General features: G+C 46.6%; 1 protein-coding gene across 2 annotated transcripts; it reads right to left on the bottom strand.

Annotated features, from left to right (window-relative positions):
• Positions 1-9: 9 nt before the first annotated feature.
• On the bottom strand, positions 10-21024 carry MYOM3 (myomesin 3). 2 transcript variants are annotated; one of them, XM_030964593.1, is made up of 36 exons: positions 20918-21024; positions 20703-20777; positions 19942-20107; positions 19571-19728; positions 18497-18592; positions 17750-17838; positions 15455-15499; positions 15118-15258; positions 14473-14634; positions 14089-14230; positions 13803-14002; positions 13494-13547; positions 13224-13351; positions 12430-12631; positions 11126-11300; positions 10433-10554; positions 9759-9946; positions 9523-9649; positions 8945-9123; positions 8756-8870; positions 8327-8483; positions 7905-8014; positions 7393-7437; positions 7129-7265; positions 6037-6181; positions 5494-5553; positions 4748-4815; positions 4405-4515; positions 3696-3783; positions 3040-3078; positions 2779-2884; positions 1879-2042; positions 1291-1327; positions 1157-1179; positions 1014-1069; positions 10-337 (listed from the first exon to the last, which is right to left on the bottom strand). In XM_030964593.1, the coding sequence occupies exons 1-36, from the start codon at positions 21022-21024 to the stop codon at positions 41-43; spliced, it is 4314 nt and encodes a 1437-aa protein (XP_030820453.1). In that variant the 3' UTR covers positions 10-40. The 2 variants fall into 2 exon arrangements, with proteins under 2 accessions (XP_030820453.1, XP_030820454.1); XM_030964594.1 differs by having other exon boundaries at positions 19942-20101.
• Between the last annotated feature and the right edge of the window lie 3781 nt (positions 21025-24805).

Below are 24805 nucleotides of genomic sequence, written 5' to 3'. Positions count from 1 at the left end.
AAGGGGTTAAATTCCTTTCCAATTCAAGGAGACAATGAATTCATTTAGGCTTTTTTGTGGTAATCCCAGCTGGGACTTCCTGCTCTGTTCCTATTGGGATCTCCCCGTGTTTATAGACACTGATGGTGACCTGCCCTGTTTCAGAGCCATATTTATTCTTGACATAGATGCTGTATTTTCCCGTGTCTTCATTGCAGACTTTCTCTATGGTGATTGTGACCATTGAGCCCTTCACATCCATCTTGTATCTGTCTGTAAACACGATGACCTTCTCGTTTTTGAACCAGGTGATCTCTGGGTAGGGGTCTCCAGACACACAACAAGTTAAGCACAGGGTCTGTGGTGAAACAGAGAACAGAAATGGATTATGGGGCTGTAAATGTGCAGGGAAATTCAGTTCATAGAATGACAGCATCATTTAGGTTGGAAAAAACCTTTAAAATTGAGGCCAGCTCTTAACCCAGCCCTGCCAAGGCCACCACTGAACCTTGTCCCCAAGTGCCACATCCACACATCTTTTAAATTAAGAACAATAAAAATCAGTTCTCACATTTTCATTAGGTGACATTCCAACACTGATATCTGATATTCCTTTTCCTGATTTCCTGCAGTACAATCAGGATTAACCTGCCTGGATTCACTGGGCCTGACTCATATTTGTCTCACTGGTTTTTTATAGCTTCCTGTGCTGTAAGGTGGCACTGAAACAGGCACGTGGTGAGTTTGCAGTTACTTTGCAGGGGTTTTGTGCTGCCTGAGAAAAGGGGAATGTGACTCAGAAATGAAAGCAGGGAGTTGGGCTGATGGGAGAATCAGGCCCAGCACCTAAAGGCCTTCAGAGTCCAATCCTGTGAAATGGGAGGGCAACAGAAAGGGTCTGGCAGTGAAGGTGACCCAGGAGGGCACCACTTCCCACCTCTGGCAGTGCACAGGAGGGTAAAAAAGGATCTTTCCTCCCCATCAATGATCCCTCTGTGTCTGTGCAAGGAATTAATGGAGTTACTCAATATTACCTTGTCCTCCATGATGGTGGCAACATCTGGCAGACCTTGAACGACTCTGGCACGACCTGAGAATGAACAAATAGAACCTTTTAGTTCTTCTTATCAGCAATCTTGGCTGTGTTTCACTGAAGGGAAGAGATTCATTTACTTACGCTTCTCTGCTATTGCTGCTTCCCTGAAAGGGAGAGAAAATGATTGTGGTTTTATTTATTAGCCATTGTATTAACAATTTACAGTGTGAGACTCAAAATAGATTTAGCTGTGAAATTATTTAGGAGGAACTTACTTTAGCCTCTTGTGCTCAGCCAGGGCATCTTCAAAAGCTGCAAGAATGAAAGGTTTTAGGGAAAGTTGCCTTTAGTTTTGTTTGACTCAGTAGATTTAGCATTATGTTATTGTTACCAGTGCTGGGATTACATGGATAAATGTAATTATCCTTTAGATGGTATCTGCCCCTGCCTTAAGGAATCACAGCTCTGCTGAAATAAGGGGGACTGAGTTCTCTCTTCCCAAAGAGAAATTCAGAGGAGAAAAACCTCCAACAGTTTGGAAAAGCCTTTGTAAACCGGGAAGTTCTCTTTTCCAAGATGCCACCTGTGAGCTCTGTTGTCCAGGGGAGGAATTGGACACGTCCCAGGAGCAGCTGCCCCCTTTTTATCCTTTCCCCAGCAGTGCCAAGACTCCCTAAAGGCTTCAATGCTTTCTCCTGCCCCTTTCCCCTCTTCTCGTGCTGCTGTGGGCTCTTCCCTGTCCTCCCCACCCCAATTCCACAAGGATTCCACATGGAAATCAGCTCCAGCTCCAGAAGGGAGAGAGGAATCCCCACCCAGCTTTGAGGACTCCTGGAAAGCAGCTCAGGAGTGACTCAGCTCACCTTGCCCAGACAGGTCTGCTGACAGTTTGTGGGAGCTCTTGCCATCGAATATCTCCAGGGTGTATTTGCCCTTATCAGCCTCCGTGGGCTCCAGGATGTGCAGCCAGATCTGGTTCATGGTGCTCCCAGCTCTCGTCCTGTCACGGCTTTCCAGTTGCTTCTCCCTGAGTGAGCAAGTGATGTCATTTCAGTCATGTTTAGCAGAGCTGAGAAATCACTTTTTTCTAGTGGGAGTCAGGATTCATTTCATGGAGAGAGGAAATCCCATGGGGCTGTACTTTGAGGCAGTTTGCCAGAGCTTCATAACCTCTACAAAAGACCTCCTAGTTCTTATTTAAGGGATTAAATCCCATTTAGGTGTTGAATATTTGTAAGTATTTAGCCCTTGAATGTTATTAAAAGTTCACCTCCTTATCTACATGTGTAGGTGGTATCTAATAAAACACCAATTCTCTATTTAGGAAGACATTGTGAGGCTAAATTATTCAGTGTTTGGGAAGAATTTTGTAATTTTGGGAATATTTTTTATTCAGAGTGGTAGAAGAGAGTGGTTTAGGAAAACATGAAGTAGTAAAAATAAAGTGTTTGAAAAAATTCTGTCTGTAACCAAGGAGGCTGTAACTGAGCAGTATCATAAGTGCAGCATCATTATTATTCTAGGAAAGATGATCACTTATAAATATTTCTGCAGCGCTATGATAAAAATAACATGACTTTCCACTCTGGAATTCCCAGACATGTTCCAGGATGGGAGTGAATTGTGGATTTCAGCCCTTACTCAGACAAATCCATGGTTGCCTGAAAAAATTTATGGGCTCAGGCCCAAAAGTTTAATTTTGGATAAACAGTTAGAAGGAGCAGTGCTCCAGAAGCTCTGCAAATATTTTTTGGGGGACTTACTTGTGGTACCACGTGGTTTTCATGTAGTCTGTGTAGTACTTGACATCTGTGTAGATTTTGATGCCCTCCTCAGTAGGCTGGATTTTCAGAGGTGTGGCAGAAAGAGCTGGTGTGTAAGGGAAAGACTGAAACTGAGGAGGAATGCCCACATTTCCCTGTTCCAGAACAAAATCCCAGCCAAAGGAGCAGGGAGGGGGTGGTGCTGTGCTTGTTCCACAGCCAGGGACAGCTGTGCCATCCCCCTGCTGAGAGCTCACATACCACTGATCCTGCACAGCTCCTTCAGAAGCTCCTCAAAGGCTGAAAAACAAAGATTGAAGTGTCTGTAAATACAAATCACAGCAAACCACATCCAATCTGCCAATGAATTTCACTGTGGTTAGGATGTTTTATACCCACGGGTTATTTGCTGTCTTTTTCTGTGGCAGAGCTCACTGGGAATGGAGTTTTTGCCTCTGATTCATTTGTTTTCAGATGCTGGGCATTTCTTACTAAATTTAGATGCTCCTATCTTCCTTCCCACTCACCGTGTGCCTCCCAGACAGGAGATTTATGTACCAGGTTCACATGATGGATTCCAGATGTCGGGACAGCATTTAATCTTGGGCAGCAGAACCTTCTGATTGATTCTGGGTTGGAGTGACTGAAACAGCCCTGAGCTTTTATCTGTGGGGCTTGGCAGAATTTATAATGCAGTCCTGGCTTGAGAAATGACTGCAGGTGGAAATGACATCAGCATGTAGAGCAGGAAACTCTTTAAATTTGACCAGTAATTTTTTAGTGCAGGTTTTAACTCCTATAAAGGCACATAGGACATGTGGGTTTCATAGGAAGTGAGGATATTTGGTTTTAAATCCAGAATGAACTCAGGGCAGGGATGTGAATGTGTCTTACTGTGTGATCCAAAGTTCTCTTACCTCCTTTTGTGAGGTCCAGCTGGGTGGAGTCCTCTCCTCGGTTATCTGAAACCACTGCTTTGTACAGGCCCTCATCTGCTTTGGTTACCTACCAAATATGTGTGGGCATGTGTAATATTGATTAAAATAACCCAAACAAGCCCCAAAACAAACAACACCCCTCCCAGAGAAATCTCCCCTATCACTGGAACAGGGCAGGATTTGGAAAAGGGAAAAAGCTGAGATTCATTCCTTCCCAATGAGTTTGGTTGAACTGAGCAGAAATGAGGGGGAAAAAGGGTAAATTTGTCCCAAAACCTCCTGTGAAAGGATAGGGGGGTCTGGTTCAGAAGCTGTTGGGTTTGGGGTCAGTAGCTCAGCTTTTGCCTCAGTCCCTGTGTGAAACCAGCTCTTTTCAGCCTCTCAGGATGTGTTAAACTTTGAACAGCCACCCACTGTTCAAAACATCTTATTTCTTCTTAGATCTTCAAATTACAGCCTGGTTGGGCTGGAAGGGACCTTAAAGATTATTTAGTTCCAACCCCCTGCCATGAATTCCACTAGAATTCAGATTCAGAACCTGATTGTAACATGAAAATTTCTTCTTTGGCTTTTCTCAGTGTTTCTGTCACTCAGTGGGCACTACCCAGAACCCACATGGAATATGAATAAGATCAGCCCAATTTTTTTGCCATTTTCCTGTGGTCCTCTGAGCTGTTTGCTGTTTCACCTTTGGGATCTGCAGAGTTCCCATCCCAGTCTGTGGATCAAACACTCCACCAGCTCGTGCCTTGTGATTGAAGAACCACTGGAAGTTGGTGTCCTTCCTCAGGTTTGTTGCCTGTTTGAAGTCAACATTTAGAAGTCAAAATCCATTTGATTTCTTAATTCTTGGATGTCCTAATATGAATCATCACTTACATTACTCCAGAATCTGAGAATTTCCCTTCTTTGTTAAAGTTTCTGCCCAAAAGAAACCATCTCCTTACAAACGCAGCAAAGCATTTGCACGAGGACTGCTCATATCCTCTGAAAATTGCACCTAAAATGGAATGCTGAAGGAATTCTGTTACCTTGCAGGTGAGGAGCACTTCACAGCTCTCCAAAACTTTCCATGTCAGGTTCTCTATGAAATGTGGGCCTGGAAAAGAAATGAAATCTCTCTCGTGGTGCCTTTGCCGTGTTTCCTGCGGGAATGCTTCCATCTAGTGCTGGATTCCCGCAGTGCACCTGGGAATTCCTGAGGTTCGAGGGAACAGGGAGGGGAAACTGAAATAAATTACTTCAGATCCTTTCATCCCATACTGGGCAGCTCTGAAGCTGAGAAGAGACTGGATTTATAATGTGCTGTCACAATCACTAACCAGTGAATATTTTTATCCTCACTAGCAGGGAATCTCATTTCCAGTTGTAGTATTTTTCCAATGAACTTGTTTTATAAACTTCTTTATTCATCAACATAAGGTGGGAGGTGAAAGTGAAATGCATGGATCTTTAGCTAGAAATCCTGGTTTTTACAAGTGGATCTTAATTACAGAATGTATATTCAGGTTGCACAGTTTTCAGAGTTTGAAAGTGTTCAGTGCCACAGCACTGATGCAGAAGATCTCTGCTGATAAATCTGCCTAGCTTGGCTAAAACTAGTTCATTGTTTTGATTTTTAAGGGCAGGGCAAAGTATCTGAAAACGAGGAGTCTTATCCTCGTGTCTTAATCAGTTTGAATACTGTGTTTAAAAGATGATGGAGTGAAATAAATTCATTTGGCTTTTGCCATCCTGGCCTCATTCTGACAAGTCCTTAACCTTTGGCTGACCTTACCCTGCTTTTTCTTCCATTGTCTCCGTTTTGCTTCAGCTTCTTCTGCCACTTTAGCAAAAGCTATGGAACAGCAAAGGACAAAGTCAACAACTCCCCATTACTGGGTATTTCCTCTACAATAGAGATATTTCCTTCTTGTCTTTATTACCTTTAGTGCAGTGAACCTGCTGCTAAATACACTGAATTTCCAGCCTGATCCTGCCCTGAGATAAATGACTGCACACTCTCCACTCTGCTGCCAAGGCACAGTTCACCACTGCAAGCTAATATGTAAAACATTTGGAAGGAAGAACTAAGCATTCCACTTCAGCACACTGCTTTTATCATCAAGCACCTATTTATAAGACTAAAAGCTTTAACTTATGGTAAAGTGAGATTCAGATAATTCCTTAAATGATTCCTAGACTTTAAATCTGGGCTAAAATTTGCTCTCCCCATTCCCAGTGTGCCATTAGAACTGTTGGAAATACTTTGGGGCCTTAAGTGCCTCACAAAGTTTCCAGTGAGCATGGCAGTCTATATTTGATCCTGAATTTCACTTACATTCATCTGTGAGAGCTAGGGTGAATTGATTTTTGGCTTTCCCATCTTTGAGCTGGGCTGTGTACATCCCTTTGTCATCAGCACAGAAATCCTGGATTGTCAGTTCCACGAGGCCTTTCTCTTTGACAAAGTTGATTTTGTGTGTCTGTGTAAAACAGAGGAAATAGGAGAAACTGAAGAGATTTCCACAGTAGAACTGCTCCTGGCACAGCAGATATTGCAGTTACTTTGTACCTGTAGCCTTATAATTCCCCTCATTTTACAGGATGAGGAAGACATCCTTCCTTCATGGGTATTACAGAGCTGAAACCAGAGTATCTGTGATTTTCAGTGGCATGGAAGTGTTGCACTTGGTTATAATCTGTGATGTGTAGTTCCATTCTTGGCCAGGATGAGGAATATTTCCCCCTCTTGCTGAGGTGCAGGTACCTCTGAGCTCCTGCACCCAGGAGTGCCAGGTGCCTGAACACAAACATCATCACTCTGCCTCACTGCCTGTTTGCTCTGAGCAAATATTGTCCTTGCAACGAGCCTGATAAATGGTGCAGATCCCTGTCAGCTCTCCAGTGGAGAGGAGACAGATTATAGAAGAGATAAAGTCTTGGATAAACTTGTTACATGTTGATTTAACCCCCCCCCAACAGGGCACTGACAGCTCTGAACTGCTCTGTCCTCGACCTGTCCTTTGTTCTGGGGGTCCTGGTTGTTATCTGGGCATTGCTGCTCTGCACTGAGCTGACAGCCCATGATTTATATTTGTGCTTCATTCTCAACTGTTCTCCCCTCTGGTCCTCTCATTCCAAGTATTTTTTAAATGTTCTAATATTAATTTGATATGGGAGGACAAGGAGGAGGCCTGAACATTTTTGTGGATGTTTGAGGAGGTTGGAGGGTGCTGTAACACACAGGGTTATTTCCAGTGCTTTGGGCTGAGAAATAAATCTCTTCCATCTGCTCTTAGAATTCGTGAGATTTGCCTGTATTCAGTTCAAAATCCCCATCAAAATATCTGATGGGAATTCAGAAAACTGGGAATGTGCCATGTTCAGCAGTGGGGAAGTGAGTCAAGATGAAATGCAGAATAAAACCTACTGGGGTACTGGTGAGCTCCTTGTCATTGAAGATCAGGTGCAGCTCAGCATTTGGGGACAGCTTCTCCACCTCCAGCCACAGCCTCACTTCCCCTTTCTCCAGAACATCGATGTTCCAGCCAGATATCAGCTTGATCACTGGCAAGCAGAGAGAAGCACCAGGGGAATCCCAGGCACACCACAGGATTTGGCCCAGCCAGGGCTCTGCTGGCTTCCCTTTTCCCAGGCTGGCCCCCGCTCGTGGCTTTTTGCTGCTTCAACTTACGTGGGTTCCTGATTTCGTGGCTACGTTTCAATAACTTGTCCAGATCTGAAATGCAGAGAATTAAAAGTCAACACTCAGCCAAACAAATTAATTGTATCAATTCAATTTAATTTGTTGATGAACTTTACGTCAAAGAGAACATAAAACATTCAGTAATGGCGAGGACTAGAAAAGGTGATGAAGGGAATTGTTGGTTATATCTGAATAAAATGTTGGTTGGATCAATTCAGGGAGCGTGCTAAAGAAGTTATAAATCATTGTGACAGTGTAGCCAAATGTGAAATCTGAACTGCAGTGGAAAAATGACTTTGCAAGAGCACGGAATCTTTCCTTAGGGCACTGTAAAAGAAACTGCCCTTGAGCCTTCAAGGAATGGGAAACATCTTTTTAGTGATACCATTAAGTGACATTAGTCACTGACTATTCTTCTGCAGGAAACTTTCCTCTAAACATCTAAGATTAGAAAATGAGGGCACATTAGTTTTTTGTTGTTGGCAATTATCGGTTTTTACCTTCTTTTGTTAAAGTGCAGCTGGCAGAGATATCATCATCTACATCTGTAACCTCCACTGAATACACACCCAGGTCCTTTTCTGAGGGCTCTTTCAGTATCAGCTTTGATCTAGAAGCAAAAAGAATAATAGCAAAAATTATATATTTTCCTCAGAAATTATGTCTCCTGGGACAGAATTTGATACACCCAGAACAGGAAATGTAGAACTCCTTGAAATTTATAGATGCCACTGAGGAGCAAGGTAAAGATATTGGGAACAGGATGGCAGCTGCTCCCCAGATTGCACTGACCAGTTCATTTCATGGATTCCAGGGCTGGGAATCAGGGAAAGGACAGGGAAAAATTTGGCTTCATGTTTTTCTTGGTGTTCAGTGTGTTCTTTACTCACCAGTTCATTTTCAGTGTGCATTAGATACTCACCTATTGCCTTTCTCTTCAATCTGGACTCGGTCAGGATCTGGAGGTCCCTCATAGTCCTTTGACCAGATAAATTCAGAGGAGTCATTCTTTTCAGGAGCTTCAAAGGCCATGTAAATGAAACCCTCTTCATCCACCCCGACTTCAATTTCATTTGTACCTGGATGTGTGAAAAACCCACAAAACATTCCTTACCAAAGCAGACCAGGGCTGAGCTTCTGCACATCTAACTCAAAAAACAACCCCCAAAACCAAACCACACAGAGCACAATTAGAGCTAATTAATTTGGGCAGCTTGATTTGTTCATCATTATTTTACTGAGAGTGTTTCTTGCTGTGAAACAAGTAGCTGATGCATCACAAAGCAGATTTTCACCCAAATCATATAATTATTTACAGACTGGCCCAGTCTCATGGCTTCTAGCTTCATACCAGGTTTGGTTTTAGCCACCACAGGGTCTGAGGGGAGTGAAGGGGGTCCAACTCCAGCCTTGTTCAGTGCTCGTACTCGGAAAATGTAGCACTTCCCTGTTTCCAGGTCTGACACCTGCAGGGAACACAGCCAGGAATTAATGTCAGAGTAGGACAAGCAGCACTTGGACACTAAGGGCAGGTACAGACCTTCATGTGGGTGGTGGCTGTGGGCTGCTTGTTTATCTGTTTCCACTCTTCTGAGCCTTCTTCACACAGGTCTATGAAATACCCTGTGACCGGCCCTGCCCCCAGGTACAGAGGAGCTTCCCAGTGCAGCTGCAGGGAGGAGTCCCTCACCTCAGTGCACCTGACATCGTAAGGAGGGCCTGGCACAGAGGGAACAGGGAAACTGCAGTTGGGCTGGGGTCAGAGAGCAGAGGTTAGCAGGGGTAGCACTTGAGTAGTGGGTCTGTTGGGGGTGGTTCTGTGGTAATTAGGGGTAGGTTTATGAAATAGCATCACCAGCTGCTTTAATGGTATTTGCTGTGGTGTAAAGAAAATGGGATTTAGAGTTTAGATCCTGATTCTTCATTCTCTGGAAACAGTAAAAATACCTGGGTGCTGTATCTATGTAGTGCATGAACAACATCAGAACACCTCTGGAAGTGTTTTGTGCTTTTCTGTCCTGGGAGCAACCATTTCTGTGGTAGAAACCCCTCGGAAGAGTGAGGAGATAACAAACTCAGCTGGTGACATTTTCCTGGATGGTTTTCCATGAGGAATACCTGGCTCTGGCATGGTCCATTCCTCACATCTGAACAGGTCACTGGGCTCGGACACTTCCCCAACTCCAGCCCTGTTCATGGCACGGGCACGGAACTCGTACAGGTGCCCCTCCTGCAGGCTGCTGACCTTGGGGTGCAGAAGTGCAGACCTGGTCAGTTCAGCAGGACACTGCAGAAGCAGAAAAAGCCCAGCTCACCCCTGGTGCAGCTGTTCCCAGCTGTGCCCCAATGGATACCGTGCAAACGCGCCGAGGAATTGGCTGAGCGTTGACTTCGTGCCAGTCGGGCTCAGAGTGGTCGTGCTGGTCCAGGAAATATCCCAGGATCTTTGTTCCTCCTTTGTGCTTCGGGGCTTTCCAGCCAATGGTCATCTCAGTCTTGCCACAGTGCAGCAGCACAAAGTCACGAGGGGCCGAGGGACAGGCTGGGCACGGAGGGACAGACAGAACAGCAGTGTCAGCACAACATCCGCGTTCTCATCTCGGAGTCACAGCAAAAGCCTTGGGTGTGTCTCAGGAGGTCCCTTGCCGGTGCTTTAGGGTTTGTGTGGCAGAAAAGATGGAAGCAGTGGGTTGATAAAATGGGGAACATGGAGGGTTAGGTCCTGCATGGTGTGGTTGTAGGATTTTCTAATTTCCCTGAGAAATTCCCAATGTTGGTTTCCAGACATCACATAACTGAGCACTTGAAATGGTCACTTGTACCCAGAGCCAAATTAACAACACAAATGGAACACACTGCTAGGACAAAATGCTAATTAATTAACTCTGTCCACGCTTGGCAGAAGCTGCAGGGTACAGGAAAATGAGTTCCCTTTTGTTTTGTTTCTCAGACACTGTCACCATAGCAGGCAGTGGTGGCTGTGCCTGACAGATGGGGTTGGAGGGGTTTCATTTTGGTCACTACTCACCAATTGCTGGCCTGACAACGATGGGATCTGTTTCTGGTGAGCTCTCACTCAGTCCTGCATCACTGACAGATTTCACACAAAACACATATTCCTTTCCAGGCTGCAGCCCAGGAACAGTAAATCTGGGAGAGCAAATTAAAATGTTTGTGTTTGCCTGTGCACAGGTAGCAGTGCTGAAACAGACATCAACACACTTTAATAAGGCATAGTTCTTGCAAAATCATTATTTGTCATTACAAATTAATGTGTCACATGAAATGGCTCCAGATAACTCACAGTGGGTATGGATCAGATGGAGATGAATCACCATGGGCAGGGAGATAAACAGGACTTTTTAATGGACTTTTTCTGCTTGACATGTGACCCCCACAGCTGGAGAGTGACTGTAAATTCTGCATGTGACCGACACCAACTTACTCCAGTGGAAAACAGGCAAACCCATGGAATGTGGTTCTGCTGGTGCCCCAGGCTCAGTGGGGCTGTACAGCCCAGCCCCTGGAGAGCACAGAGCCTTGGCTCAGGCCTGGAGCAATCCTGAACCCTCCCAGAGGCCCTGCTGTTGCTGTGCCTGCCAGCCTGCGCGTGGGGACTGAAGGAAGTTCTTTTTTTATCTGAAACACGACTCCAGGCAGAACCAGAGGAATCCAGGTTGGGCCCCTGGCATCCCTCAGCAGAGCAGAGAGCTGCACTCACTCGTTGCCTGTCACTGGTTTGTTATTGACTGTTTGCCACTGCTCCGTGCCCGTCTCCCGGCAGTAGATGTAATAGCCAAGGGGCTCTGGGCCATCCTTGGGCTTGTCCCACTGCACAACAACAGATGTCCTGGTGTCTCTGAAGGCCAAAACCTGAGATGGTGGAAGTGGAGAAGCTAAAAAAAGGAAGAAACAAAAAACACAGACAAAAGTACTGAGGGTTAAAATCTGTAATTTAAAAAAGGGCAAACTGTTATCAGTAAGTTGGCCTGTTTGATTTATTCACCTTTTCCACAGCACCATTTTCAAATTGTTGCCCAGGGAAGCTGTGGCTGCCCCATCCCTGGAAGTGCCCAAGGCCAGGCTGGATGGGGCTGGAGCAACCTGGGATGGTGGAAGCTCCCTGCCTATGGATGAGCTTTGTGGTTCCTTCCAACCCAAACCATTCTGGGATTCAGTGGAATTAGAGCAAAATGCCATGGACAAGGGCCCACTCTACAGGATCTGTGCTTGGGTTTGCCAGATGACTTCTTCCTCTCCCACTGATTTCTGCAGTTACCCCACACAACCTCCTCTGAAGCAGAGGAGGAACAAATCTCATCTGTTCATTGTGCTTGGCTCCACCCTGAACTGGGACCTGCTCCCCTCTGCATTTCCATCTATGAGTGAACCCTGGAGCAGCTTCAGTGTGGGACAATACACAAATAAAGAGTCAGTGCTCATCCCTCTGCAGAAGAGAAACACCAACATAAGCCTGTGGCCCTCTTTGTGTCAGCTCAATCCAGGGAGAAAACAACCCAAAGCAGCCCTGCAGAGGCTGCTGCAGCCTCCTGTCATTCCTTCCACACTGTCACCTCCCTCGCACCATGCTGCAAGCATCCTTGGATTAAACACAGGCTTCAACTGTTCCTATTTTATTAAATGTAATTCCCCGCTCACTGCTTGCTCAGATTAACACTGCCCTGACCAACTGCAAACCAATTAAAGGAGGATTTAGAGCTTCAAGAGATTTCCTTATATCAAAGTACTGCTGTGTAACCATAGACCATGAAGTTTAGAGGGGAGCGTGGGCAGGGGATCCCCCCATTCCCGGCAAACCCATCCCTCTGCAGGGCTGGTGCAGGAGTTAAATCCATGAGGTTTAGAGGGAATCCCCCATTCCCGGCAGCCCCTCCCTCTGCAGGGCTGGTGCAGGCACGGCAGAGCAGCGTTGCTGTTACCGGGCTGTGTCCCGGCAGGGCGGGTGCAGGAGTACATGAGGCGGAAAACCCCCGGGCAGCCTCCTTGCAGGGCTGGTGCAGTGACGGCAGAGCAGCTGCGGGTGTCGCCTGGGGGCGGCGCGGGGGGAGGGGGGGGCGCTGGCAGCGAGGGCGATGCCGAACTTGTTGACGGAGCGCACGCGGAACCGGAAGGATTTTCCCTTCTCCAGCCCAAAGAGTGCAAATCTTGGGGAATTCGCTGGCGTCTCCAGGTTCACCATCTGCCAGGAGCTGCTGCCTACGAGACACTGCAACGGAAAAGGAAATGATTTAGAACTCCTAAAGTGAGCACAAAACTCTCCTGACCATAACAAAGCTGGGCTTGGTAGGAAAGGAATTTTAAAAAGCTCCAAACAAAACACAAACCAAAGCCATAAATTATATATTTCTTGTTGATGTACCCACACTTTTCACCCTTGGCAGCAGAGGGCCCCATTGCTACAGGAGGTTAGAAGTAAGGATGCATGAAAAGAGACAGGCAGAAGATGCTAATTAACCAACAGAGTGATTAGTAGGGAACAGGACAGTGAGGTATTCTCAGTTCTTCACAGCTTTTCCACCTTTCAGGGCCAGAACAGTTCTTCCTGTTAGAATTCTGCCACTGTTCTGTGGTGTTAAAATTCCTTGTCCATTCCTTGTTAATCATTAGTCCTTGAGCTGTGTCAGAGTCAGGGCCATGGCTCAGGGTACCTGTGGGGCTGGAGGAGGCTGAACCAGCTGGGTTTGAGGCTGGATCTCCCCAGTTCCTAACTGGGAATGTCCTCACCTGTATCATGTCCCACCTGAGAAAGAAATGGTTCTGCTCTGCAGCTCCCCTCCTGTGTGATATTATTTTCTTACCTTTTCCACATAGTAATTCAGTGGCTCTCTGCCTCTTGGATCTGGTTCATCCCAGGCCAAAGCCACATAATCCTCTCTGACCTCACTTGCATGAACATTGGTGGGTGGCAAGGGAATTTTAATGTGTCCTATGGGAAGGCAGAAAAGGCTTTAGTGATAATGTGGCAGGAAAATTAAAGTTCTTTTTCAATGGATTGTGTTCTCCCACTATAAATTAAAATTCTTCAATATAAAGAAGGAGACAAACACTTTGGGGAAATTTGAACTCACCCTCCAGGTCATCCTTGGATATTTCTATGGTCCTGCCCTGGTCGTATGGAATCGCTGCAATGACAAACAGGGCAGTTACCCACCCACAGGAGGTGCTTGGGGAGAGAGACAGAACCCAGGACTGCCTCATTGGTTCTATGCACAATTACAGACATTTTATGTCACAAACAATGGCACTTTGAGCTTTCTCTGTTCAGAATGCTCCCAAGGTGGGCTCAGCAAAGACATTTGTGGGAATGGGGAGGATCTGGGCAATCTGCACTCAGTTACTCCTGCAGCCTCCCCTGGTTGTGAGGGTTTGGTACCAACCTGTCACTCTCTTGTCCCTGCTGGGGTCCTGGGTGGTGACAGGGTCACTGGCCCTTGAAGGGTGGCTGGTGCCAGCCTTGTTGACAGCCTTGACCCGGAACTGGTACGTCTGTCCCTCCGCCAGGCCCAGCACTGGGCACCTGCAGCCCTTCACAGGCTGGGCACTGCACTGCACCCACTGCTCTGAGCCAGCCTCACACCTGCAGGGACACAGCCCACGGGGCTCCTTGGTTCTAGTTCCACCATAAAATGGGGGTTCTTAGCTCCGAGGTGATGCCTTACAGACCTTTCAATGAGGTACCCCAGGATGGGGCTTCCTCCGTCATCACTGGGGGCTACCCAGGAAAGGAGCAGGCAATCTTTGTTCACATCGTGGCATCTCACGTTGAGGGGGGATCCTGGGGCACCAGCTGTTAGTGCTGCAGCATCTGCAAAACACCAGGTGAAGGGGGGTAGCTTCTGTTCTTTTCCAGAATTTTCATTGAGTAGATTAATTTTAAGTTAAGGGCCTATCCCAGTAACACAATTTTTTAATACTGAAATCATCAGTGAAAATAATAGTTGGTCATTGTGATAATTGTATCCACACACAAAATTAGGAGCTGTTTCCTTGTGTGTGAGGGGAGGATTCCTTTATGTCAAGGCCTTAGGAAAGGAGATCTGCAGGTACCTCTGACAAACACATAAGTGGTCTGCTCCTTGTATCCGTGCAGTGAGGGGACACGGATGGTGTAGAAGCCCTCATCCTCCTTGTGAGCACACAGCACTGTCAGAGAGGCCTCACAGCCCTGGCACCTCAGCTCCTGACCTTCTGAGTCCTGCAGCAGCTCCCCTGTGGAGCAGAGAAGGGGAAGGAAATTCACCTGGATTTGCCTGGTTAGGAGTGGCAATGCCTCAAAAAGCACAGAATGGGATGAGGGATCTCTAAGATATTCCTGGTGTTATTTTTGTGCCTCCAGATTTCAGCTGTGGACTCTGATCCACAGAAAGAGCCAAGCAGAACAACACAGAGTATCCAGAAGTTTTTCTCACAGGAGAACCACAGGCTTTTCAAACTAAGGCACTTCAAATATTCTTATGAACAGGAATGTCATTACCCCCAAAACATTTCAATGGTATCTTTTACAAACAGGGAGAAGACAAACATTAAATAGTAACATCTGTAGCTTGAGTAGAGCTGAGAACAGCTCAGGAATCCTGGATTTTAAGAATTTTCTTTTTTTTTTTTTTTCTGTGAACATTCAATCATAGCTGTGAATTCCAGTGGGACATTCCCAGAGGTAAATGCACATGAACTCAGCTGTTGCCTACAAACCATCTCTGAACCAGGTGATGCCTCGTTGGTGCTCCAGTAAATCAGAGGAGAAGTAACAGGAGAGGGTGAAAGGCTCCTTTTCTCTTGCAAATAAGGGTTTCAGTGGAAAAGCAAAATCTGCCTCTCTGGCCAGAAGGGATCCTGTGGAATGAAAGTCAGCATGATGAAGAGACTTCAGAGCCTTCCTCCTGTAGTATTTTTATTGTCATATATTTAGAGTGAGCCTTGCACACTTTGCATGTGCAGTCAGGCTGACAGGAAAAGCTCTCAGGGAAAAAATAATCAAATTGCATCAGGCTATAAAAATAATTAATAATAACATCAATGATTTACTCACTTTTGTATATTTCTGAATCAAATCCTGACTCCTTTCCATAATATTCTATAAGGGAAGAGGAAAACACATTTAGCAAATCTCATGGAGTGTTTATCTTCTTAATAACACCCAGTGATGCTCAGCAAACTGTTTTTCCCTCAAGCCAGCCCTTGATTTGAACCTTTAGAGTGTCACCATGGGCTAAAAGTTCAATTCATTTGACAGCTGATGCCCTTCACAAGCCTCTGGGGATGTGTCTGCAGAGGAGATTGTTCCATGACTGTCCAGGGGAAGCAATTCTGCTCCAAATGCTCCCGTGCTCTCAGTTATTCAGAGCTAAGGAGGGCTTTGTCACTTTGCCTTCTGCCTTTTCAAGCCGGCAAGTTAAAGCCAAATGAAATAAAGATTTGAATAAAAGCAACCCCCTGGGTTCTAACAGCATTCCCAGAGTGTGATGTGGGATTCTTGGAAACTACCAGTGACTGGGACTTCGGGATTTAACCAAAGGAAAGGATGTTTGTGCTGAGACAGAGGCAGTTCCTGGAGCTCAGGGAAGGATGTCCCCAGATCAGCTGTTCCTGGATTCTCTGGAGGTGTCACAGCTCCACCTGCTCTGGCCTCTTGGCATCACAGCATGATGTGATGCTGAAATCATTTGGAGCTGAAACCCAAGAAGTGATGCACTCAGGATGAAACTGAAGTACATTTCTCTCAAGATGCAGCCAATGCTCATAAAATAAAGCCTGTGCTTCCAGTGGTGAAGTTTGGCTGTAGCAGACCAGAAACTGAGGAGGGAGTGTGACCACTGGAGAGGAGGGAAATGCAAAGCCCTGGAGGTGAAACAGCCTGTGAGACCCTCAGTGATGTCTCAGGGAAAGGGGATCCCAGGGAGCCTCCCCTGGCATCGAGGCCTTTGCAGGCAGCCAGGCCCAGGGGAGGAGATGCCATGGCCTGCCTGGGCACCAGGAATGTTTCCAGTGGAGGCAGGATTAGGCCTGGCTGTAATCTCTATTTTCAGAGCAGTAAATGCAGACAGCAGAAGGAAGACTCGGGTTGCTGGGATGGCTCTGGGGGAGGAGCAGTATCTGCAGTGTCTGCAGGGCTTTGTCCCTGGTGAGGGACAGGTTAACCAGGCTCTCAGAGGTGAGGAGACCTGTCCCAGCCAGGCCTTTCTGTGCCAGACCACAGCCCCTGTTCCATCCTCATCCTGCTCTGATCCTAAAGATCCCACAGGGAATTGAGAGGAGCAGGTTATTATTGGCGTGGAATTTTTCCTTCAGGCTACTGCTTTGTGGCAAAGGGCAGCTCCTGTTGTGGCCACGCTGTGAGAACCTCCTGGTAACTTTTCCTGCATTAGGGTAGGGGGATTTAGGAATCTGGGAACGATGCAAATGAAGGTTTTCTGGGCTGGTGTACCTTTAGAACTGGTAAATGCCTGCTGCATATTTCCAGTTATGCTGAATTTTGGCACTGTTTAATTAAAGGCCCTAAAAGGTGTGATAATACACTGCTTTTACAATCCTGGGGTCACAGTCTCCTTCATGGATCTGCATCCCAGATAATTCAGATCAAAATATGGCATGTGAAAATAAGTGTGATAACAACACAAGCCATGGCAGAGGGCTCTGTCAGTCCCACTAAAGGGTGGAATCGTCTGCAGTCCTGTAGGTCTGTTTTGTCCACGCTTTTTATTACAAAATTGTAATTTAGATATAAATAGATGAAATATGAACAGCTAAACTGTGATCCTGTGAGACTGCTCTGCATATTTCCTAAAGCTTGGGATTATTTCCCTTTTTAAGTGCTGGTGGTTTATTTACTTCCTTCCCCACGTCTGGCTTTGGCTGTGCACGGTTTGTATCTGTGGAGTCTGTGCCAGTTATTTTAAGAACAGCACAAATCCAAGAGGAAAATCTTGCATTTGCCCTTGGTAGTTACTGGTTTCAGGAAAGAATGTGACATTCTCTGCAATAATGCCCTGAGAGGTCCCACTGAGAGCCACAGTTCTTGGGGAACCATTTCTTGCTTATCTTGAGCAGACTCTCTGTGAGCCTGTTGAGTTCCACTGGGGGGCTGTTTCATAGCAGTCCAGAAGAAATAAGCACCTAAATTTAGTACAGTTTTATCCCAGTGAAAGGACAGCTGTGTCCATATGGAATCTGAAAGGAAAACCTTTGGCTGGGCCCAGAAGTGACTAAGGAAGAGAAGCTGTTCTGTCCTTTCCAGAGTGTCTGTGTGTGCCTATCAAATAATGGAAATGTTTGGAAGACCCTGCAGTATTGGGAAGTTGAAACCCAAAGGAATATTTGTACTTACTCCTGACAAGCACTGTAGCAAAGGAATAAGCTTCACCATACTGATTCTTTACCTCCACACTGTACTCAGCAGAATCTTCCATGGAACATCTGAAAAAAAAAAAAATTTTCCCTCCTTCATATTTCACAGGAAAATTCAGAGGGGTTCCCCTTTAATCTCAGGGATGTTTGCTTTTCATCCAGGAGCTGCTTCTCCTTTCAATTACAAGGATTTCTGGTACTTTGTCATCAACTTTTTCTCTTGGGACCCAGAAGGAAAACATTTTAAGTACTGAAGAAGTAAAAGACCTGTGGAACACTTGATTACACTGAAGATTTGCATATTTTTATCACTGATAATTCATAAATCATAACTAATCTTGTTCTGATTACACTGATCCATCCCAAATCACATTTTTTTGTCTGCTGATGAAGTGCTTAATGTGCATGCCTTACCCTGCAGGAAAACGTGTTGCTGATACACAAAAAAAAGGGCAGAAGTAAATTAAGCAATTTAATTTTGTTTGGTTTTGCATAGATTTTTTAAACCTTGTGAACTGCTGTGGAGATTGGCAAGGGTTTAGCTCAAACACAACAGCCTAAAGGCAGGCAAGGTCAGATTCCAGAAGAATTACTGGGTTTGTTTATCATACACAGATTGGGAATTTAGGCCAAGCAGGTCTCACTCAGCTGAAGCAGCAGCTCAGCCACGGGCACAGCCATTCCCTGCTGCTGTGCAGGGTCAGCATCCCAAGGGCACAGCCCTTACCTGCTGATGTGCAGGGTCAACATCCCAAATTGATTTTTGATCTTGTATTTTCCTGCTGGGGCTCGGCGGGGATCGATGGGGATTCCATTTTTATACCTGGTGGAAAAGAAGGAAATGTGTTGTTAGGGAAGGACCCACATCAAACACCACAGGAAAGAGGAGCAGACACAATTCCCTCTTTTACAGATCTCCCTCTTCAGTCCAAACCAGTCTGGCAGTGAAACCCAGAGCCCTCCATGGTCCTGTGTGGCTGCTCAGCCCTGGCTTTACATCCCCTGCCCTGCAGCTCCTGTGAACGAGTTCACAGATGTCTCTTCCTTGTGTTCCCAGGGATGTGTGGGAGGTTCAGATTCTCTTTGCTCTCTGAATAATTCAGAGAGGTCGTTCTGGAAGGACACAGGACATGCAGAGCTCCCACAGTGGCAGAGCTGCTGCCCACGAGTCATTAGTAATGCAAATGTTTGCACACTTAAACCTTCCAGAGGAGGAATGGCCAATCACTTCAAACTGATCAAAATACACTGTGGAAATTGGGCTTTTGAGGTGATCTTTCATTTATTTTGGTATTTATGGAGTGTGCTGCACTCAGGCCCAGTCCATAACACTCTCCCCCTGAGGCTGGTTAATATACAAAGGGAGTAAGTGACAGTTGTGTTGTATTTTACAAACTGTAGAAGCAGCAGCAGTTTAATGCTGAAACTCTCATGGTGTCCAAGGCAGCCTTGTTGGGGCATGTTTGTGGTGATTTAGTGCTGAAAGGAGATTCTGCTTTTTGAGACTTAAGTCCCAAGTCTGCCTATGGGAAAAGCAAACAGGGAAACCTCCATGAACATCAGCCCTGTCCCAGAAGGATCTCTCAGGAATCTCCAGGGAAACCTCCATGAGCACCAGCCCTGTCCCAGAAGGACCCCACGGGACTGTCACTGCTCCAGGCCCCCCTGTCCCTGCTGGTCCCACACCTCTGGCCCCTGAGGTGTTTTCTGCGACCCCTGCAGCTCTCCCCCCTCCTGGTGGCTGCACAGGGCTGTCCCTGCCTCGTGCCCGTGCCCGTGGGCCGTGCTGGCAGTGCCATACCAGGTGGCCTGTGGCACAGGGCTCCCCAGGACGGTGCATGCCAGGGTGACATCCATGCTCTCCCAGACGGCGTGTGCCCGCAGCGGGATCCAGAGCAGGGGCGCCCGCGCCGCACGCAGCTCCAGCAGCTCCTTCTGCAGGCGGGCCTTGTGCAGAGCCTGTGCGGGGAGACACTGGGCAGGGCAGGGCAGGGCAGGGGGCAGCTCTTGCACAAACTCTCTGACACCAGGGACCTCTGGTAATGTTCCAGTGGCAGAGGTGCAAGGCCTTTGGTTGGAGGGATTTTGGGGTTGTCCTAACACCTGCTTTGGTGTAGGATCACAGCTTTAGCCCTGTTGGCCTCTGGTGCCAGCAGAGGGGTCTGCTCTGACCTTCCCGCGCAGGCCCTTCCTGTCAGCCCTCACTCGGAGCTGCCTGCAGATCCTCATGAGCTCCTCTTCCATCTTCTCCGTGTCATTCCCAAAACGAGTCCTCTTCTGCCCCCTCTGTTCCAGCTCCAGGAGCTCAGCTTCCCTTCTCAGATTGTACTCCCTGGAGCTACATGATGATAAAAGTCAACAGAAGTCAAGATAAAACTTTTTCTCTCTTTTTGTAAGGGTGTTTTTTTGTTGTTGATAGCACACTTTTTGGTTAAATCAGGAGTGGTAAGGACAGAAGCACCAGCTGATGGAGTGTGGGGAGGAATGTCAGGGAATTATTCCCCACAGGAACCAGCACTCCCAGGAGAGACCAAACTTCCATGGGGACTGTTTGGCCACTTCTGATCCTGGGGAGGAAGCTGGAAAGAGGATCAAAGGGAGAAGAGATGTGGCTGAGATTTTCTGGGAAAGAGGGAGAGTCCCATCTGTTACTATTCATTAATTAATCTGTCACTATTTTCCATTTATTCCTTTAAAATCTGGTTTCTCTCACACCCCTACATGTAAGCAGGGCAATGTTCCTCATTATCACATGGCAGCATCATTTAATTTCCTGCATTGTAGTTGAGGCCTGGTGTTTTTAAAGGAAGAACCTCTGGGTTGATCCTGCTCTTTTTGCTTCCAACAGAATAAGTTGGGAGCTGTGACCCTGGTCCCGAGCTGTGGTGTTACCCACAATGGTTATGTTGGAGTTACAATAATTCCTGACTTACATGGCTGTTTCAGAGGTCAAGGCAAGGGCAGCTGCTATCGACAGGTCTGAAAGGCTGAAGGTCTCCTCTTCCTCACTTCCAGGGGCAAGTTCATGGAAAAGAATCCAGATAATGTTCCATCATTTCACAAACTCAGCATTCTACAAATCCATGAATGTGTAGAAAGGCCTGTGTGCACCTGATGGACTCAACCTGTCCCTGACTCTGGGACTTACCTGGTTTTAAACCTTTTTTTCGTGGTTGTGGAGCTCATTTCCAAGCTCTGTTTCCTCTCCTCCTTCTGCTCCTCCTCTCTGTGGTGGAAAAAGGCTCTGGTTCCCATGGTGGGATGTCAAAGCCAAACTGTGTCACTGGAATAGATTAAAACATTCAAATCAGACACTTTTCACAGAACCTTTTTAAGTCCTTGCTCTGCTTTGGGGTTCAGGGGCTGTGAGCGGAGGTTGATATAAAAATATTTTCTGACATCCACACTATTAGAGGGGTTTGCTTCATGATGCTTCTGTGGAAAGTGGGATCAGGGGGAGGAATGGAGTCTCTCAAGGCAGCTTTTGTTCCTGTTTCTCCAGGATCTCATAGGAATCCTGGAATGGTTTGGGTTGGAAGTTAAAGCCCATCTGATGGGCAGGGACAACTCCCACCAAACCAGGGTGCTCCAGCAGTTCCAGCTGCTGAAGCAGAGCTCTCCCTCATGCCCCCATGTACAAATGTGTAATTCCCCTTGCCCAGGCTGCACACAGAGCAATCCCAGTTCAGCACTCCAAGAGGAAAATACTTTATCCAGTCCTTTGCATCCTGAGGGATCACATATTTCTGCTGAGCTCTTAGGGAAAGGTTGAAAACTCATGGAGAAAACGAATGTCAGCCTACAAGGAATGGCTCAGGAACGGCAGGATTTTCCCAAGGAGTGATCAGGAAAGCTCCCCAGAGAAATCCTAGTGCACAGGTGGAACACAGGAGCAAACATTGGCACTCCTGGCTCCCATCCTCTTCCCAGCCTCTGCTCTGGGAACCCACAGCTCTCTGCTTTTAGTCTCTGACTGATGGGTGGGCATTAAAGGCAATTTTGAACGTGGATCCCTCCTCATCTCCCTGTCCCTGCAGTTAAATCCCAACCACCCAGCAGGATCCTGGCCCTGGCACGTTCACAGGCTCTAAAAGCTCGGGTTACTTTGGAAAAGCAGCTTTGCAAATGTAATTGTTGCTGAATAGAATTTGTTCAAGCATAGCTGTAAATCTTTCCCTAGCTCGTGTTCCATGACTGAAATTTTCCCTTGGCAAATCTTCCACCTGGATTTCAGCTTTGCTGCTTTTGAATCTGAACCTGATAAAAATACAGACTCTCAGCTTTTCCCAGTGTAATTTTCTCATGCAGTTTTATTACTTGTACAGTTTTCTGTTGATGTAAATAAATTTCTTATAAACAGTCCATGGAAAAGCAGGGTTGTTGTGGTAAATGCAAAATACCCCAACATGCAAATGAAAATACAGAATTATCTTGATAATGTTTGCTTTGTGGGCACTAACTTTGGAAGAAACAGCAAATGCTGACAAGTAAAAGAAGAAGAAAATAAAGCAGGCTTTTATGGGAAAAAAAATTGTAATTTCATAGCTTCTGCTGTCTTCAGAAGTGGTTCAGCTGCAGAATGAGTCCTGTCATCCTGGGCATCACAGCCTTGTTTCCATGCTCATGAATAATTACTGATACAGACTCATTTTTACTAAATAATGGATTTTATTTTTCCCTGAACAAATTTCATTGTTTTATAATCACTGTTAAAACCTACACTTTTCAATTCAAATGCAGGTTATTTTCTAAACATGCCAGTAAACCAGAGCAGAGTCTGGTGAGAAAGCATGAAGCAAACCAGGATTTTCATAACAACACTGGAAAAACAATCATTAAAGCAGACACAATCACAAAGCATAATCTACTTCTGCAGTGCAAAGCTGTTACACAAAACAACTGATGCTGCTCTGGAGATCCTACAAAACCCAGCATAGACAGCAATTTATTTGCAGATAAACCAAACTCACCCGGTGAAGGCTGCAGGGAGAGCCCCTGTCCCCAGGCAAGGCAAGGGACAAAGGAGGTTTCCTTCTCCTGGTGGTGACACGAGGATGACTCTCCCCAGAAGAATGTTCCCCATGTTGGAGTGCCCATCCTGCAGTCAAATATAGCCCTGCCAGCCCTCCCTGGACAATGGGGATGGCCCAGCTGGGGACACTCTCTGCTCCTGCAGTGCCCACCCAGCACCCCCACTCTGCCAAATCACTGCCTTGGCCAAATGAGCTGAGCAGGGACAGGTGCCTGCAGAATCCAGAGCACTGCAGTATGCTCTGCTCTTTTAGGATAAAGCTCATAAAGCATCTGAACTGAATTCTGGATATTTTAACCCTGTCCAGGAATGGCCCTTGGGTAACCTTGCCATTGGTGCCTGACAGAGGGATGGCATTTGCTTTGACATCTCTTTAGTGATTGCCAGCTCCAGGCAAATCCTGGCAGTGTTTTATTGCACCAGGAGCTCCAGCAGCTTACAGGTTTTGATGGGCTGTGACTGTTTTATTTCCTTTTTCCAGCAAACAAAGGCTTGGTGCCTCAGAGCAGGAGAGCTTTGTGTGTCCAGCAGCCCTTGGTGGTGTCTGAGAGTTTGGGGCAGGGGCAGAGAACAGAGATTGCTGATTTTCCATTTATTTGAGGTGATCCTGCAGTTCCAGAATTCAGGGAAAACCCTCCCCAGCAATGTGAGGAGCAGGTGATATTTCTTGAGGTGTGGGAATGAATTCCACCATCAAATCTGGCACAGCACCAGTAGGAGCCATTTCTAGGAACCTTGTTTGCTACACCATCCAAACAAAGGTGAAACCCTGCAGGATCAGCACCAGACTTCAGGTGTGGAGTCCATTTAGTGGCTGTGTTTGTGACATTCTGGCTGTGTTTGTGACATTCCTAGGAGAGAATAAACAGGAGGGACTGGGCTGGCATGTCTGAAGCACTTTGGGGTGAGCTGAGCTGTCAAAGGGAAGGAGCACTTCCCTTCCATAGGTTTTGAATCCATGGCCACTCCAGTGCTTCCCTGAATTTTGCATTACAGAAAGTAATGTGTAATTATCATCTATTCTGCTTAAAATTAATAATTTCATTCATTTTGTCACATCAAGCCTCTGTTATAAAATTTATTTTATTTAAAGGGCCAGGCACTGATCTTTGGTCACTGTGAGCAGGGACAGGACTGAGGGAATACCTGGAGCTGGCTCAGGGGGGTTTGGGTTGGATTTAGGGAAAGGTTCTTCCCCCAGAGGGTGCTGGCACTGCCCAGGCTCCCCAGGGAATGGGCACAGCCCGAGGCTGCCCGAGCTCCAGGAGGGTTTGGACAATGCTCTCAAGCACAAGGTGGGGTTGTTGGGGTGTCTGTGCAGGGCCAGGGGTTGAATTTAATGATTCCTGTGGTCCCTTCCAGCTCAGGATATTCTGAGATTCTGGGAGCTCTCCTTCATTCTGTCTCCAGAACCTGGAGCTTTCCTTTTGTCCCTCGTGTAAGATTTTCCTCCCAGAACTTGTTAAAAACTCACCAGTGACTTTTCATGGTGTTCAAACACCCTCCAGTGCCAAAAGAAAGGAACAAACAGGGAGGGGGAATGGGATCCTTGGCTTGCAGAGTGCTCATCCCTGGGCAGGGATCCCTCGGGGCTGCTCGGGGAGGGGAGTGAGCAGTGCCAGCTCCCAGATTTAGCTGGCAAGACAAAGAGCAATGCTTTGCTCTAGGGTTACAGCTGCCACCTGCTGCTCTGCTGGCTTGTGACAACTGAGCTGCAGCACTCACCTGTCACCGGTGTGACATCTGCTGGGGACACACACTCCCTGAGGCAAGGGGAGCTTTTATTGCCCAGTGTGGGATCTTTAGCTGCTCAGAGTGACCCCGAGAAGAGTTGGAAAGTCTCTTTTCCCAGCCCTGTGCTTGAAGAAGGAGTCAGAGCTCTTCATTTCTCACTCTCAAGGTTATTGTATCTTATCTGTAAAATTCTTTCTCCTGCCCTGCCGAGGTCTGTCCAGCAGGACAGTTCCAGGCACTCTGCCTGCCTCTGGGGTGGTTATGTCTTTA

The sequence above is a fragment of the Camarhynchus parvulus genome, chromosome 23 (genome assembly GCF_901933205.1).
Source record: "Camarhynchus parvulus chromosome 23, STF_HiC, whole genome shotgun sequence".
In the NCBI taxonomy this organism is placed as follows: Eukaryota; Metazoa; Chordata; class Aves; order Passeriformes; family Thraupidae; genus Camarhynchus; species Camarhynchus parvulus.
Note: the sequence above shows the minus strand (reverse complement) of the source record. Positions and strands in the feature narration are given on the sequence as shown.